At 36.2% G+C, this 18,591-nt stretch overlaps 1 protein-coding gene across 1 annotated transcript in view; it reads right to left on the reverse strand.

Moving 5' to 3' along the window:
* The window catches only part of rgs7a (regulator of G protein signaling 7a), a 55,868-nt gene that overhangs the window by 19,055 nt on the left and 18,222 nt on the right, over positions 1-18,591 (reverse strand). The window contains exon 3 of the mRNA XM_044135716.1: positions 4,065-4,161. Coding sequence (XP_043991651.1) covers positions 4,065-4,161 — 97 coding nt within the window. The remainder of the gene's footprint in view (positions 1-4,064; positions 4,162-18,591) is intronic.

Here is an 18,591-nt window from a genome sequence, read left to right on the forward strand (position 1 = left end):
ATGAATCATAGACATAGCTAAGAATTTACCAATTCACTTCAAATGCTTTCTGCATATAAATGAGAGTGAAACAGAAAACATTGTCACCCTTAACCTTGTCCACCTCCCTTCATTATCACAGCGCATATAAATGTCTCTTGCCTTGCACCATGTAGGTGGGTAATAGGCCATCCATTATCCAATATTCTTTTCTGACGCCCTCTTTAGGCTTGTTCTCTTTGGTTCCAAACCATTAATATAAATGACACCAGGTACAAAGGCAGGTTGAAGCACGTATTATGTGCCGCATAACAACAGAATTTGTGACTCAAAGCATTTAATAAGTCAGTGATTGCATTCTATGTTGCAAACCAGCATAAACAAAGTAGAGGTGAGGAAAGGAGATTGTCCACGTGACTCATGTGCCACTTTTACATGCAGGAATGTGAAACGACTTTTATGACGGCTGCCATTTTTGCATCTTTACCGCTGAGAATGTGACTGAATCATTTTCACATCCCAGACAAACATAACAGCATCCTCTGCTCTCCCTCGAGCATTTTCACACTCCGACACAACATGCGACTTTAGCACTTTGACTATATATTTTCCGAGCAATCATTACTGTCTGTCATAGTGACAGGTGAAGGTGTGCTGAGCAGACCAAAGGCACAGAAGGCAGGAAAAAGGTGTGAAATGGAGACATGGGGGAATTCATGCAACAAGACAGAGTAGCCGTGTGGCTGATGTTACGTCCATCAAGCTGCTACTCTGTGCGGCTGAAATTTGGCTTTTTATTTCACCTCTATTGCATCCCCCATTGCATTTGCACATACACCAACTAGATGTGAGTTTTGATGGACGAATGTAATTAGAACCACCCTATTTTCATCCTGTGGAAGTTGACCTACTTTCTTAGAGCCAGCTTGAATAAAGTGTGTTTAATTCTCCATTAAGGCTTGATTCTAAATTGAGATGTGTCACAGCCATACACTGATATATTCAGGTGTCATTTTCAGTGAGCAGTTAATTTTTTTTGGATCAAAATGATCAAAAACTTAACAGCTCAGAAAAAAACATTACATATCAAAAAAAATAAAAATGATTAAAACACAGCGCAATCCAAATGAGAGAAAATTAATGAAAGTGCAACATTTTACTGTTGCAAAGAGAAGAAAAGATGATCCTTTACTGACCTTCACATGTTTGAGCATACACAGACGACAGCAGCTGAAATGTTTTTTTAGCCCTAGATCAGTTGTACCGCAGCTGACAGTGACACATATATCATAATACATCACCTACTCACACTAAAGAGACACACTTATGGTAAACAAATATCTATTTATCCACAGTGTTGTGCTTCAAAACATAAAAATGGTGATTTATTTGAAAAAAAAAAACTGAAGCCCAAAAGTATTTATATTATTATTTATTTTATTTTGTACGTTTATTAGATGTTATAAACAACAAATAAAATGACTATATATTAAATGAATATAATAAATGTTCAAAGAAGCAGATACAAGTATAAACTTATAAAAATATAGCCCGTTTGCAGCAACCTTACACATATTTATTCTTATTCATAACTATTGCAGCAGTATACCTTTATTCTACTCTGATTAAGGGCTAACGCTGTACATTCAATGATGTGCTTACAATATTTCCATAGGTATTACTAATAGTAGCTCTAGTAGTATTAACAATAATATCGATATTGATGCTAAAAACGCTATAATAATAACATACCAAGTTAGTTTCTCGTATTTAGTCTGTAGGCCATTTCTTTATACTGAAATCTGAATTATTTAATAAGCACAGAAGGGGATCAGAAAGAAAGTCAAATTAAAAAAACTATTTTATCTTACAATGACAATTTATCAGTCAATACAATTCAATTTCAATGCAATAAATTTTGTTTCATTATAGGCATACTGAATTCACAGTATCTTATTTTTCCCTGTTGCCTTCAGTTGATGAGACAATATATCTCTCACCACAAGTCTGCATCAGTGAGTGTGTAAGGAGTAGATTATTTCCAGTCGTGTGGAAGCATTTTTTTTTTCTTTGCATGTCTACATTGCATCGTATCATTAGTTTCTGTATGAGTTTTGGTCAAAGGGCCAGAGTGAAGTTAAAGCTGGTGACTGAGTAATCAATGATTCTCTCTAGAAGGTGGCATGTAATTGCACCGCCACCTTTAAAATATTAAGCAAAATCTTTAGCTAAATATGCAGTATTAAGACACAACAATTTTCCCATCACTGACTGATATGTCATATTTGAATATTTACTGTTAGGTCACTTAGTATTTCAAAGCATATTTCTATGGCGGAAAGAAGAGAGATTTTTGTGAGAATATTTCTGAGCTTTCTTCAAATTCAGGAATTAATATTATTTCCCCTCTAAGCTGCATGACTTGGGTTTTCTTCCACAAGTTTCTTGCAATATTTTATTGGAATTTTGGCCCATTATTCATGACAGCGCAAATATAACTGCGTTGGTGCTAACAGCTTTGTAAACAACGTTATGAGATTGGGGGTTTTGTGATGGCCGCTCCAAATAATAAAAAAATCCTTATACCACATTGTAAGTAACATGGTGATTAGGCTATTTGTCCATTTGGATGACTAATTATGGTATCATCATGATCCAGTATATTTTATAAAATTCACCAGGGCCTCCTTAGCAAAACACCTCCACAACATGATTCCTGCTCCTCCATAATTCACAATCCAGACATTATTCTCTGACTTACAATCTTTCTCCTTTGTCCTTCGACAGCTTAGATTTGCTTTCATGAGACCACAGGACATGTCTTCAAAAATTAAGGTAATTATCCCTGAAAGCATTTACAAATTTGGTAATTGTAATTGATCTGGAACAAGAAAATCTTTCTAATTTAATGTTGATAAGAAAAAAAGTTGTTTGGATTTTAACTGCATCAATTGCAGTTAAAAATATAACTTCAAACTTTGCTGAACATTAGAGGAGATATTTGTTAACTTTCTCTGATAGTCATACCACCGTCTTTTTAAATGCTAAGCATCTGAAATGTTGGGGAAGAGTGGACATCTAAAAGTTCCTTCAAAGTATGACACTGACAATTTAAATGAGATAAACATTAAAACTTCCAAGGACTGCACAACATGCCAGGTTATTATATTTCCACCATAATGCTTTCCCATTCTCCATGCCAAGAATACACTTTACCAGTTGGATAAAATCTCTTTGCAATTATTAGACACACATCCCCAGGAGGATATGTGCAGGAGCTCAAAAGGCTAAAATTGGAGTTCAGTGATGAAGAAAAATATGTTTGATTCAGGTGAAATGCATGCAACCATTCAGGTAATGTATTTATTAGAGATTCTCATGCTTTTCTTATCAAGCCAATGCACCACACTCTTCATTTCATAAAAATCTTGCCCCAATTGTGAATAATTTGGGGAACAAAAGATATAACACACCTATATCAACCTTTAGATGATCCATAGTTAGTGTAGAGGTACAGACATCCAGCATCTTCAATGCTATCAATGTTGATGGCTGGAAATGTACTTATTTACCTCAACCAGTCATTATTGGAGTAAAAACAAATCAATGTCATCTCTTTGGCCAATGTAGGTTAAAGTTTCACCATTTAATACCAATTGTTCCCTGTTTAGGTATTAATACAAGCACAAACAATTTTTAGTTATTGCAACAATGTCAAGAAATTTCTTAATGTGTTTTAAGAAACAAAAATGTGCTGCTATTACCTAATTGTCCAACTGCGATCTCGGAATATTACTGTTATCACTTAAAAGACTGAATTCTAATATAATGTGTGGTATTGTTTTTATTTCTTTATTTCTTTTGCTTTCTTTATATTTGTTTTCTAATAAATGTATACTTCTTACCCCCTTTTTTATTTGAGTTTTCTCCTAAGCACTTCTCTTTTTTAAGTAACAAGAGTGGAGTATCATCACCAGCACAGATAATGAAACAAAAATTGAGCAACTACTACAATAATTTCAGTGGTCATGCACAAAAAAGTGGGAAAAGTGGTGATCTCAGACAGGTGGGAGTTGGGAACTTACCTGAAAAAACACTGGGGATCTTGGTGAGAAAACTTTTCACTGTTCGTATGGGGATGCCGTTTTTCTCATCCTGCATGCGTGCTATTAACTCCTCCATCTGGACAGCACAGTAACAGAAGAGAGGGAGAAAGTGAGGAACGAAAAGAAAGTAAGAGTGGATTCCATAGCCCTTTTCCAAAAAGTGTGAGTTTAGATAGTAAAGACAGAAAGAGGCAAACAAATACAAATAGTTTCTTATGTGGTTCAGCTGTGTCTCCAGGCAAGAGAGAGAGAGAAGCAATGACGTTGGTGACTAACAAGCACAGCTGTCAGATTTCTGCCTCTGCTATGACAAATCTTACTGATACTTGTCATTTGTCACATAAACCAAGATGTAAGCTATGCTTATTGAGTGCTGAACTTTAGAAACCTTGCTGTAAAGTTTTTTGGTATTATCTACCACAATGTTATTCTGTCTTCCACCAGCCACAGATCTGAACTACACGGCACAGAGTCAAAACATATCAGGCAGAACTGTTTTAAGTTAAGCTGTAATAAAAAATTGAACCAAAAACTGCCTCCAGGAATGACATGAGTGGGTAAAAAGCAGCACACCGACAAACGCGCAAACATACACATAGATTTGCACACACGACTATGGCAGAAATCTTCTGGGATGTAGCTCAAGGAACTGGCAGGACGGCACACAGCAAACACTTTGACAACAGCATGCCAAAGGGGGAAGGGTAAATAGTGGAGCAGACCTTCTGATGTGCAATAAGCAGATCCCTCACCACATCATTTCCCCATAGTCTTCCTTCGATATTAACATATGACTCAGAAAATATGTACCGGTGCGTAACAAAGTTGAAGGAAAATCAATTTTGAGAATAGGAAATATTTTTAAAAGTGCCTTTTCCACCGTTTCCATAAAAGTCCTCAAAAGATGGAAGACAGAACCATATCTCTTATGGATAATACATTTTGACTATTTTTTAATGGATTAGATGCCACTTAAAAAAAGGATGTAGCAAACACATGTGCCACAAGAATCCTCTTTGCATGAATATAGGTGAGAGGAGGTTTGGATTGCTTCTCACTCTCCAAAAACCAACATTTTGGATTGAACAAAACACTTAGAACCTGGGATTTAAGGGAAGGAACACAAGAAATTGAATATAGAGGATACAGCACTGTTAATGTTGTGGCTAATATGCTTCAGCAGGAGTACAGGCAGACCAGTGAGCTGATTGCGCAACCTGTCATCTAACAAGTCTTGGATAAAAAAATTATTTTAATTTTTATTTCTTATGTGTTCTTTACTTAAACAAATTATCTACTGATGTCAAAGGATTATTTTGGTGCATTGGAAAAATATCTCCAAATATCAATTTGCTCTGGCAGCGAGTCAATATTTCTGTGTCTGAGCCTAAATCAAAGGTTTGAGCATTTAAAAATATTTTAAATGGTCTTTGTTAGAAATCATTTTAGTGCTTCTACAGTCTGCACTCTGCACAACCAAGTTGCAACTACATCATGCTGCAAAGGATCTCAATCAATCCAAAACCCAGATTTTCTTTTAAAGTGTTCTTGATCAACAGTTTTTCAGGTTTATGAAGACCTTACAAAGTTTTTTCTTCTGTCCTTTATCAATATTTTTAGATTTTTTATTTTTTTATTTTTTTTTGACGTTTCTTTCTCTTGTAAGGCTTATTAAGCTTTACTCTGACCTATGAATTATTGAGGCAGAAATTGAGGAAATCAGTGATGATCAATAACGTTTCAAAGCAATTCCAGAGATGAAAGTTTCCATTAAGAACATGTATTTTTTTAGCTCCAGTTAAAAACACTTTAAAATAGCAACTAAAATGTCTCGCTAACTACAAGGAACATGTCAAGATATTAGACCTTTGCAAAGGATAGTGAATACTTCTACTTTATTTACTTATTCACATATATGTAATTACATCTAAAGGCTTTCAGAAACATTTATCATTTTGTCTTATCTGGATGGTATGGCTATTATTGTTGACTGTGCCATGAAAGAAACAAGTACAACGTTGTTATGTGTCAAACTGCTCCTCGGTTTTGTTACTCTCTCTCTTGAATACTGTATGACACAGACAAACCTTATCAGAGCAACTCATCTTTGAGGCCAATTCCTTCTTATGTTATTGAGGGTTTTGTGTGGAAGAAAATGAATTTCTTGATGACACTGGAGAACAGTTTTGATTAAGAAAAGGCTGGGATTGATTTGTAAATGTTGAACCACTCAGATTGTGCTTTTCGTGCGACAGTACTGGACAACGAAAGCTTCTAGTTACTGAAATACCCTGTAGCTAAAAACCATGCCAGTGAGTGATTGGAGCCTAATTGACAATGATAGAGAACAGGCAAAAACTGAAACTATATAGCTGATGGGTTACAGCCAGAAGGACCAAGAAAGTCAAGGATGAAAGGAAAAAGATCCAGATTTTCTCTTAAAGATATTTCTTGATCATTTTCATATTGTTAATCCTTCAAAAAACAGTGTGCTTAATTTAGCTGATGGAATTGTTCCTCAGGAACCCTGGAAAGACTTTTAGTGCATGTAAACCAGGAAGTTCTAGTCACAATGAGAGTCTTTTCCTAACTTTTATGAAGTTATTGTGTTGACAAAACCTTTACCAAACTGAAAATGGAAAAAAGACCACAAAAAAAATATTTTCTAACACTGTTAAAGATTCTAGATAATCGGATCTCCACTTCTGATGAAAGCCTTAGATCATGATTTTGAGTGGTTGGATTGCCTCAAGTACTTCAAGAACCCCTAAAGGTATGATCCCATTTGACAGGTTCTTCAATTGAGAACTTTCGACAATCCTAAGGAACAAGTCTTAAACTTAATACTCAGTGGTACTGCCCCCACCAAAACAGCAAAACTGTATTAAGTAGAATAAGACGGTGACCAAAGGAGAGAGAGAGTGTGAGAGAGTATCATCCTGCTGTCTCTTCTCCAAATTTGAAAATGAAACACAATATAAAAGATCACTGGGAGGAGGTTGGATTTTGTGTGTATGTATGGGAGTTCCACTGGGACGCTGGTAGAGATTCATCTTTTTCTGGAGCAAATTTGTTGCTTTTGTATTGCTTACATCTATGACCATGCTTCACACATTTTCATTTAAATATGTAATGACCTATATTTTTTATCAAGCCCATTTTATTGTTGATGCTCCAGGTCACTTAGTGCCCTGTGCCTGGTCTAATGTGTTTGGCTCTGATCACTTCTTCCTGGTTTTGTGATGGTAAGTCACCTTTGTACAACTCGCCTATTCCAGCAAGAAACTCTATTGTCTCCTCCTATAAAAATTTTTTTTAAATGTTTATTTTTTCTCACTACTAGCATAATTTGATTACTTTCTGTAAATGGTGTACTGAAGCATCCTATTTTTTGGTTTTATTGTTTTTAACTTCATAGCGCTATCTGAATCTGTGAGCCAAAAAGATGGTGGCAGATTTTATGCTTTTTTTATTTGGTCAATTTCAGTGTAATGTATCACCATACTCTGACATTATATTTTTTTTTAGTATATCACATTTTACAATGCATTTCAGTCAAAAATATTACTAACGCTTAGCATAAACTGTATAAGTAATTTCATGATTAATAAATCAATAGTCATGTAATTGCTGTAACCTGCTTTTGTGCGATGGGTGGCATTTTTGTTCAGTGTTTAAACAGAATGCTAATGCCCTTATAACACCAACTGTCTTTCTGTGTCTGTCTTCGTCTCACTGTTGCTCAGAGTCAGCTGGCACACAGAGACAGAGCAAACAAGGACAACAGCAACAGTGATCAATACTTCACACGCTCTCTCCAATCCCTGCAAAGCCTCACCGCCCACAGATGGTAAAATGCCACCAGCGTGAATATTCAAGATCTAAAGCTCTTGACGTTGGGATGCTCTTTGGCTTCATGTAGAGAAAAGGAAGAGAGGAAAATCATTTCCCTCAAGAGAGAGGGAAAGAGAGAGAGAGACCAAGACTCTCTTCCTGTCTTTCTTTCTCCATCTCCCACCCATCCACCCACCCAGCGCTGTCTGACTGCGTCTCTGCAGCCTCTTAACAGATAAGAGTGAATGTTTTGGCTGCACAGTGTGAATCACTGAATAATGATGGGACTGGACTCAGTACATATGAAGTGACTAACAAAAGCTGCGGATATAAGCACACACTGAGCTTTAGTACAGAGCTTGAAGCACTTCAAAGACTATCAGTGAGGGCACTTGCGGTGCAATCAGAATGTTCTGAAGTACCATTTGGAGCAAGAAAAAAAAAAAAAAACATCTCAAATGCGGTTTGTAAATCAGGGCTGTCCTCTTGGATTTCTTTTAAGCCACTGTTACGCAAAACCTGCCCACTCATCCAAGGGGCCAGGTTTAAGTAGAATAAGATGACAACATATAATGTTAAATGTGCAGTAGTACATAAATCTGCAAGGTGCTGTATTTTTAGAATTTGATCTCAAGAGAATCCGTGTGGAGGTGACTATTGTTAGTTTTCCTAACAAGAGAAAAATAGCTATCACAGTGAGAATGGAGGAAGTCATACAAGTCTCCACTTAACGCATGAACCGTTATAGCTTCATGCGTTTAGGAAAACGAATGTGGGTGAAGTGATGATGGACATCTGTCTGGGCTTCAATCAGCTGCTTACAGTATGCTTCAAGAGACACGCCTCGAAATTGCAGGGAACTGCTATGACCTTGACATTTAAGTGAGCTCCTCAAGCCAAGAGAGATAATTGTTGTAAGGGCTGCAATACCTGCAGATTTCTAAGTACGGCTTGAGTACACAATGTAGGTCATACTCTGAAAACGGCTGGGCAATGAAACACCTGAGGCGGGTTGTTTTTCCTGGCTCAGTTTTGTGCAAAATGTAGTTATCCAGCTCTTGTTAAGTGAACACAACAAGGTTGGGTTAAGACTTTGGCCACATAATGAGATGCCAAAGAATTTGAAGAGAGGCTGCACAAAGTATACCACCAGATTCTAACTAACAGTAATGTCCAGATTTCCTTTCTTTATCACAATGTCCAATTGGCAATATTTGTAAGTTTTCTTATCTTGTAGACTACTATAATGCAATAAGCGTGGGAAAAGAGAAAAATGAAAGTGTCCATAATTGGCATGCAGAATCTGTATGCACACCACGCAATATAATATCCCACAAAATATTGTAAGCATCCATTATAATGATATATGCAATTGTGATAATGCACACAATGATACTGCAATGGCCTTTGAGATTAAAATATTGGAAGACGTGCGGTACACCCTGAACAAGTCACACAGACAAACAAGACATATTGCCATACACATTCTCATATCTAAGGATGATTTATAGTGCTAACACACATATACTTTTGGAAAGTGGGAAAAAGTCAAAGTATCTAGAGAATCCAGGTATGTCCAGTGAAGAACGTGCAACCAAATAGGACTGAAACCCAGAAGTTTTTTTTATGACACAACATTGCACCACTGTGTATGTGCTAAATGATCAGGGGGGAATTTAAGACTATCTGATGATATCTTAAAAGATCTTTCAACAGTCAAGCTCATTGTTTAGCTATAAATAACTACCTGGATTTATTGACTTTATCACAATTTCTCTGGTGAAAGTGTGACTATTAAACACATAAAACTTGCTTACTCTATTTAGATTTGCGGACAAAGTTGTTCTGTAGTGACAACTAATATTTTTTGTTAGGTGTGTTCCAAAAAAGAGATTCACATAAGAATAATGATTATTATGTACTATAATTCAGAGTCAATATAAAATGCCCCAAAATCAATTTCAAAAGATGAATGAGGATCTTTTGAACAACCATATATTGAAGCAGAAATCCTGAATAATTGTTTTGAATCAAACATAAACATTGTAAATATATCATAATAGATTTCCATCCCTTATATTTATATAGAATATTTTATTAGTGCAACATATCTAATTTAATACTGGGAAAGAGGTTCAATAAGGTCTAATCAAGTTGTTTAAAACTTGAAAATGGTGATCTGCGCATCCTTTAACTCTTTTCTCTACACCGCAGTTTTTGACACTATTTAGTCAAACCTAAATCAATTCTGTCTTAACAGCATGAAGCCAGCATTTAGTTTCAGTTTTTTGTGCATATTTGTCCATGATTAAGCAAGGTTTAAATAATAAAAAAGCTCAATAGTTAATAAACCGACTAAATTTTTAAAACAGGCCTAATTTGAACACCATTAAATACCAATGTAGACCAGTGCCTACAGCTAGCTTTGATGTTGATTCAGAAAATGTACTTTCAAAGAGTTCATAGTGCAACCCCTTTTTAAAATCTGAATATGTTGAATCATATCTCCCTTTTCTCTAATGATTATAGTCTTGTCAGTCAGCTGAAAACTAATTTGCAGTTCATGCTAGCTTTTGTTGGTCAGTTCGACACCGATAGAGAGGAAATTAAAGGAACTTGTGTAACATTTTTGTGTCTCGCTCCCCTCCCGTCTTCTCACGAGCATTGCTGTGATTTCTAAATGTTGCGGCCTAGAATGCTGTGGTAGTACCTTGGTATTATTTTGACAGTGGACAAATGTGTCTACAAAGAGAGAATAAAAAGTACTCCTAACTCCATATTATATAATTATGCAAATATATATCACGTATTCAGACGATTATTAAGCCAGAAGGTGCAAACTGTCTTGTTAAAAAAAAAAAATGCAGCATCAAATAGGTGAGCAACCCAGTTAAAAACCGGCTGCCTGAGGTGGAGTGAGAGCCGCCAGAGCAGAACCAGTGGCTATAAACCATGACAGCACCAGCAGATAAAACAGTCTCAGAGGCTGGTTGATCCTATTTTTCTCTGAATTCCTGCTAGACTCAGTGAACCTATGTGGAAAGTGAGGGATAATATTTATGTTCTGCTGCCCCAGAAAAGCCAGTTGTGATTTCAAAAAATGACAAAATGTCCAGCGTGCACCAGAAAATACGGGATCAATAAAAAGCAAAGTAGTATTGATTGTACTGCTTTAAAAGTTAATTCAGTTAAAGTTGATCAGCTTTCGCAACCCCCCCCCCCCCAAAAAAAAAACAACATAATGTCTACATTACAACTTTGTTAAATAACTCTGAAAAGCTGTGTCGCCACACATAAATCACCCACTGCTTCTGAACAGGCTTGTGCATTTGCATATTGAGAAAAAGCAGAAACAAAATGTTCTTCGTGCAATTCTAAGGGGAACAGGGCAAGCCGTATAACGCAGGAAAAAGCATAAAAACAAAATTTTCACAGTACAACCAATTGCGGATATTTTGTTCAAGGCCAGTAAATGACAACAAATGTTTCAGTTTGACTCACCGGATATAGTGCTTTAAGATTTTTTTTTTTTTTTAAACAAACACTGCCTTAGTTATTTTTTCACTTATTAAATGACAAAACTGCCCTACAGAAAAATGATAGGTTCATGCAGATAAGGTGAATAGATTCCATGTTAAGTTACACTGACGTCGCCATATTAGTTACCACAGCAACACATTCTAAAACCACTATTGTAAGGATATCTTTGGCAGCTTGCCACCACTCATTCATATGAGAGAAAGAAAGGAGAGTCTTGAGGAAAGCGAGGGGAAGAGGTCATGCAGCGCATAGGACGGTACATTTAATGGAGTACCCTATGGTCATGTTTTTTGTTATTACTTTAAGGTCATTATTTTATTCAAGACTGCAGCTGAAGCAAAAATACATAAATATATTACTATTACCTGATTTAATTAATACTTTTTTTAACCACACACAAAAATATGCCTGAAATTACCCAAGAAAATAAAGGTATCTTTCTGCTCAATGTAGTTTTGTCTTAGACAAAACAGAAAGCGACAAATTTAAACTGAGTCCTGATATGCATTATGCACAGGGTATCACCCATAGGCCCAAAGTACAGCATGTTAACCATCAAGCATTCAGAGTAATGGGAATACTTGAAAAGGACAATTATGTAAGAACAGAAAAACAAGGAGCCAAAAATATACTTATCTAAAAAAGAAAAGGGAAAAAAAAACAGTTGAGCTGTGTTCGCTTGGATTATATTAAAACTTCTGTGAAGATGTTAAGAGTATTATGAATAATACTCATAATCATAAATGACTCAAAAGTCATGTTTAAATTTAATCAAATATAATTTTAGAATATTTTAAGCAATATCTAGGTTGATTCTGCTTCCTACTTGGGCCTCTTAGCTTTTATGAAAAATGACAATCTATGAACACCAAAATAAGTATGAAGAACAATTATCTTTAGGCTGCAGGAGAGTGAGAGAAAGAGTGACTTTGAGTAGATAGTATTGGCTGACAGAGTACTGCAAAGTTGCCTTTTTTTCCATGCAGGATTTGGATGTGTTGGCAGCCTTCTGAAGATTGAGACTTGGGTAAGGCTCTACATTCTCCTGAACATACACAGAAACTACTGCTAGCTGCTACTGCTAGCTGCTACTGCTAGCCTCAATAACTGTGCTAATTGCTAATACAAGATTCTAAGAACAATTTAAAATGCTCAAATGTAATCACTTATTCTTTGATTTTACATAATAGTAATTCCCTTTATTACACTTACAGTTCTCCCACAGAGCAGTGTGATGTTGTCAGTGTCTAAAAGACTTTTAGGAAGTCAAGAAAATAAATATTTTCTTGACCACTATTCCTAAAAAGAACTTAGAATAAGTCAATGTCTTTATCTGCAAGTCAAAGCTTTACAAAAACCAGAAAGAAAATTGATACCAACTTCTAAGATTTTTTTCTTTATTTTTGTGATCTTTTTTCTTAAAACGGAAAAGGTGAACCAATACAGGGTCATAAAAGCTGTTGTCGTTCAAACATTTGTTTTTAAACTTCAATATCCTAGAAGAGACACAAAACACAGATTGTATTCAGACACAAACACACACACGCACATTCTGGCTTTGTAAATACAAAGGCTGCACACTTAACACAGCCCACCTGAAACATGATTGGTTGATTTGTTTCCTTCCCTGAGATTTTCTGTCCCTTTATTTTTCCACTCGCAATTTTCCCTGTTCATGCAGCCCTTCATTTATCATAGGTTTGCTGACGGGGGTGCTCAGATGGAGAACGGACAACAGTCTGCTTCTCAGCAGGCCAGGGTCACCTAACGAGAGGAGCAGATGCCCAGGTGAGAACAGCGCCCGCAGAGAAGGCAATTACTCTATCCAAGCAGAGGTTGGTTTTTTTTCTGCTCTCTGTGAGGGAGATTGTGAAAAGGCACTGATGAGCCGTTTAACAATATCTGCAATTTGCTGCTTTGTAAGCCTCGTTTTCAGTTGAATTCATCGATTCAGTTCTGCCTTTGCATATACACTCACGCTCCAGCAAGCAATCAACCAAATGTGAATGTTTGTTTCTTAAAAGGACACTTTACTGCTTCACATTTCAGGTTGTTCTCTCTCCCTGTAGTTTCATTCTTTGTCTCTTTTGATATGCCATCATGTGACACGAGCAATAATATCACAAACTAATCACACATTATAAAGAAACCATGGAATTTTTGGTTTCTAAAACCTCCTCTCACGACTAATTTAATTAACATGCTACACAATGTACCAGCTGGTACTGTACTTCTTTGTCCATAACACAAGAGAGAATTTAAGGGAAGACCTCTTTCTCACAAATTTGAGAGCTTTGGTGGGACAGTGATGACAAACATTGATTTATTTGAAAGATTTCGCCTGGATGTTGTCAACCATGATGCCTTCGCTGCTTTGAAATGTTCGAGATGTGACTGAGAGCCTGTTAATGGCTTGATCTGATTTGGGTTGAATGGCTAATGGATGAAAGCGAGTCTGATGTTTGCAGGCAAACAAGCATATCTTTGATTCCCAATTTAATGATACTGACTGAGTGCCTTGTGTTGTTAGTTCTGCATTTTGTTCTGTACTCGAGAACTATTTGTGTGATACAGTATTTACTTTAAAGTTAATGTGCAAATAATTAGACTTTGTGTTTTTTTTTTTGGTTTATTTTTTACCTAGTATTAAAGATATAGAGGCCTGACTTAAAGTTATATTACCATTGATGTTATCCAACGCAATAAAGTGTACTTTTACCATTTGAGAACACAAACTGGATTAGTAAAGAGAAGCAGCTTGCTCCCACATACATTTCTAAGTGGGTGGAGTATTGATAGTTCGGGGAAATGTACAATGATTTCTAGCTGAAAAAGTAAATGTTGATCATTTTGCCTCTGTAATTTTAAACCTTTGCAACTTCGGCCATTTCCTTTCTACCTAATTTGTTTTCATGAGAATTATTACTTCTGCTGATGCAAATTTCATACCAAACATAAGTCATCTTGAGAACTAACAATTTCTGGTAATTTTCTGAATTCTACTTGTCGGCTAAATAAAATGTGGTTTTATGACTGCAATAAACAATATCTGTGAGCAGCATGTGGCCTGTAGTTATTTTGGTTTGATCAGGGGTCAGAATCTCTCACACTTCATAAATAGATGCATAGTGGGCCCAGTTAGGGATAGAATATCTTACAATGCATTTATTTTGTTAATTTAAATCAAAAGTACACAATTGAAATAAAGGACATGTATTTGTCAATTTTGTGTAACAATTTATTCTCAAAACTCATAAAAACACTTGGTGTGTCTCTTTATGAGTTCTAACATGAAGACATACAGAGCAGCACTTTGTCTTCATGTTTTGAAGTACGTGATGCTTTAGATGCGTCAGTGTTTTGCAGTGTGTTACTGTGTGTGTTTGAAGGCATACGTTAAAACATTGCTCACTTTTTTTCTCTTTCCATACTTAGTGATTGTCTGACCATTAAGACACCGGAAGTGGTCAAAAAATTATGAGATGGAGTTTTCAGAGACATTTCCATGACCTTGGTGCTTTCACTGCAACCGCTCTGTAATTCACTGCCATAGTGAGTGAAGTTTCAGCATGTTGATGTGGAATGGAGGTGCAATAAAAAAATAGTTCTATAAACTACTATCAGTATGAGATTAGGCAATTGTAGTATTAGGTCAGTGCTACAACAACTGAGTAGCATTCACTTACATTTCATAGCTTTTTCATCTGTTTGCCACATACACTATGTCACTGAGTTGCAACTCTCACTTAAGTAAAATTTTTTTAAGTATCCAAAAACAATCTTTGGGAGCCTAGCTTAGAAAATAAAATAAAAAGAATATGTTACAACATCAAATGGATATAATCATGACCTTAGAAGGTTAGCTTCTTAAAGCTGTGCATCTTCATTTGCCATAGAAAGACACGACAATTAATTAGAAGTCAAAGGTACACTATATTGTCAAAAGTATCTGTTCATCCCGCCTCCCCACCCCCAAGTCATTTAGTTCATATATTACAATACATTCCACAGTCACAGCTGGATAAAAACTATCACCAAGACATGAAGACCTCTTCGACAAATATTTGCAAAAGAACAGGTCACTCTCTGAAACTCGGTGAATGGCATCTGTGCAATAAAATCCAGAGGTGGAGTTGTTGGAAAAACAGTCACTAATGCCCATAAACATGCTCTTAAACTTTGAGGAAAGCCTTCTTGAAAGAGTTGAGATTGCTATAGCAACAGATGGTTTGCCAATGAGTTAAAAATTGGATGTCACTAAAATTTGTGTTTGTGAAGACAGAGGAGCAAATATGTCTGTTATTATGAAAACACAATTACTCGTTGTTTTAAACTGTCCCTTTCTTGCATTGGTTTTTCGGCTTTTTTTTTTATGATTTATTTCGAAGTCTAATAATAGTTCCATCATTTTGCTGGATGGACAGATGGTATTGCCACTGTTTCATTAAGAATGCTTTCCAGAAGGCTATAAATCGTCACAGTAATCCCATCACTAACCGTGTTTTTAACAATTTACTGCAAAACAGCTTTCTTCTACACTTCCAATGATAATCAGAGGCTCTGGTGTATGGCTTTAGAAGGATGTTTGATATTTTCCCTTGTTCTTCAACGGCTCCTTTTAATCACCCGCAACAAGATAAAGAGAAGAGGATTGAATCATGGATGAGACATAATCATCCAGATATTTCTGCTACAAGAATAGAAAAAAGAAAAAAATACCATTTATCCCCATTTGACTGTGCTGCAGTTAATGAAGATTCTGCTCCAAATATACCAGCTCATACTTTATGCAATACATATAAAATGACTTTTGAAAGAATGATAGCACATCTCCACCTTATGGCAGCCTTTAGCCTTTTGTGATATTTTTTTTAGTTAAAGTGATTAACTTTTTATTTCACTACAATTCTAGCTGCCTTGCGGTGTATTAAAACCCTTTATATTTTTACCAAGCAGCTATTTTATTGACCATTTCAGAAGAAAATTGATGCTTTCACTTGTTTTCTTTCATACTTAGATTATATTGAACTAAAATACGATAAAACATGTTCCAACAGTTTAGCATATTTACAAATTTTGTACAATGTTCAGAGAGGAGAAAATAGACCTTCATAAAAGCATGAAAAAGCTGACTTAAAAGTGAATAGCTCAGTGGTTCTTCATGAGAACATAAATTTTTTTTCATGTAAACGAGCTGCTGGAGAACAGCTTATTTTTTGAGTCGTTGCACCTCATTTTGATGTTCCCCTTAAAAGAATTTCTTTCAAGTCAATTTTATTAACTAAACTCGTAACTTTAAATAAAGATTGCAAATGATTTACTCGGATGTGCATGTATCTAAATGCAGTAACATTCAGAAGTCTTTTGAAACCAGACCTTGCTAACTTGTCAGCTTCATCAGCTTATTCCTTTGCTAGTTTTTGTGAATCATTCACATCATCACAATGTAGCTTATACTTTACCAGAAGAGATATAAAGTGCATAACATTTTGCCTTCACAGTAACCCAAGGGTTATTATGCAGGTTTTGTCATATCACATGGTTTGTTTCAGGTGGCTACTGTCACTTTTGGTTTACTTGTTTCTGGTGTCCCCACCCTTTTTTTTCCCCCCCCACTGTAACAAATTTCTCCATGTCTCATTCTCCATCAGATCATAGGTCTGCCTGACTTTGTAGGTTACTTCTTCTACTGGGTTCAACAGGCAGCCTGTTGATTAGCAAGAGTACTGCTGCCACCTTGTGACTGGAGGCTTATTTATCTTTCAAGCATACATAAAGAATACAAAAAAAACATTAAAAAAAACATCCTGTTTCTGGTGCCTCCCAGCACCTCCCTATCTGTGCCACTATTTGAAGAGTGGAATACCCAAAGTAGAGTTAATTGAACTTAGAGGTATTTTGCCTGTCTTCTTATTTAAGATAGTCAAATCCACAGCTTACATGTTGAGAGTCCACATTGTCATGGATAAGCATTATCTATGTGTGAATACAAGTTTTAACTAAGATTTTGGATGAAATAGTATGTTAAATAAGTATAACTTATAATAATTGTATCAAATAAATAAGTAAGTTAAACACTAGCTTGCTCAAGGTTTCTTGAATTTACTAATAAGTATCTGCAACTTAAACAAAAATTCAACAATCTTTGATTACATGTGTTCTTGAAGGATTTCAGTTTTCTCATCTTGACACTGCTATTTAGTTAACTTTCTTTTCTTACTGTCTTTTTCAAAATTCACTTTGATCTAATTGGTGGGACTGTTTAAAGGGCGAGGCCACTCATCGTCCTCATCTCACTCTTTTTCTCGGTGGGCGGGTAGTGGGCGCAATGACTAAGCCAAGGTTAGCCATCCGCTCAATAATCCACTGAAAGCCCATATCCCTCCTGCCCACCCACCATGATTTTATCACTCGGTAGTATGCCATCATAAGTTAGCAGATAATAATATGAGAGGCCTGATACAGATGAATCCTGCAGAAGTTTTTCTAACAATTTACCCAGTGGCTTAACCCGTCGTTTGTGACTGCTCAGTTCTTCTTACACACACCCCATTTACTCATATACAGATCTACAGCACTGTTAACATTGATTTTTGCACCTCTTAATGACATTGATTATTTACTTCACGGTGGTTTATTGTGGAAAACTGGCAAAGGCAATACAGTGTTGGCAAGCAAAAGCAACCACATAGTTAATCCTATTTCAAGGAATGTGTGTAAGCTAGTTTTCAAACTGTCTGGCATTACTCTTGAGGAGTCTTATCTCAGGGCACCAGGAACTATATTTACGTAGACCAAACAGGGAGACAAGGAAATAGGGATGATAGGAAAGTAAAAGAAACAGGGAAAGAAGCTAGATATGGAAACCTAGATGCATGGGGAATAGAAAAGAAGAGAGGATGCGGTCTATTTTTAGGTCTGCACAATATAAGAGAGAGTGGGACTCACTATCCCTTCATTTCCCACATTCCTCCTTGGCACGTGCAACAGACACTCGGGACGGCTCTGTGTGCCCAGAATATCAATAGGCAAGAAGCAGCTGGATCCTGGCAGGCTGACATCCTTCTGTCTTCTCCTGTCTGCAGAGTCGAGACAAGGACTGGGTGTCCGACAAGACTCGCACACATGCATA

This window comes from Gambusia affinis, linkage group LG13 (genome assembly GCF_019740435.1).
Source record: "Gambusia affinis linkage group LG13, SWU_Gaff_1.0, whole genome shotgun sequence".
Taxonomy (NCBI): Eukaryota; Metazoa; Chordata; class Actinopteri; order Cyprinodontiformes; family Poeciliidae; genus Gambusia; species Gambusia affinis.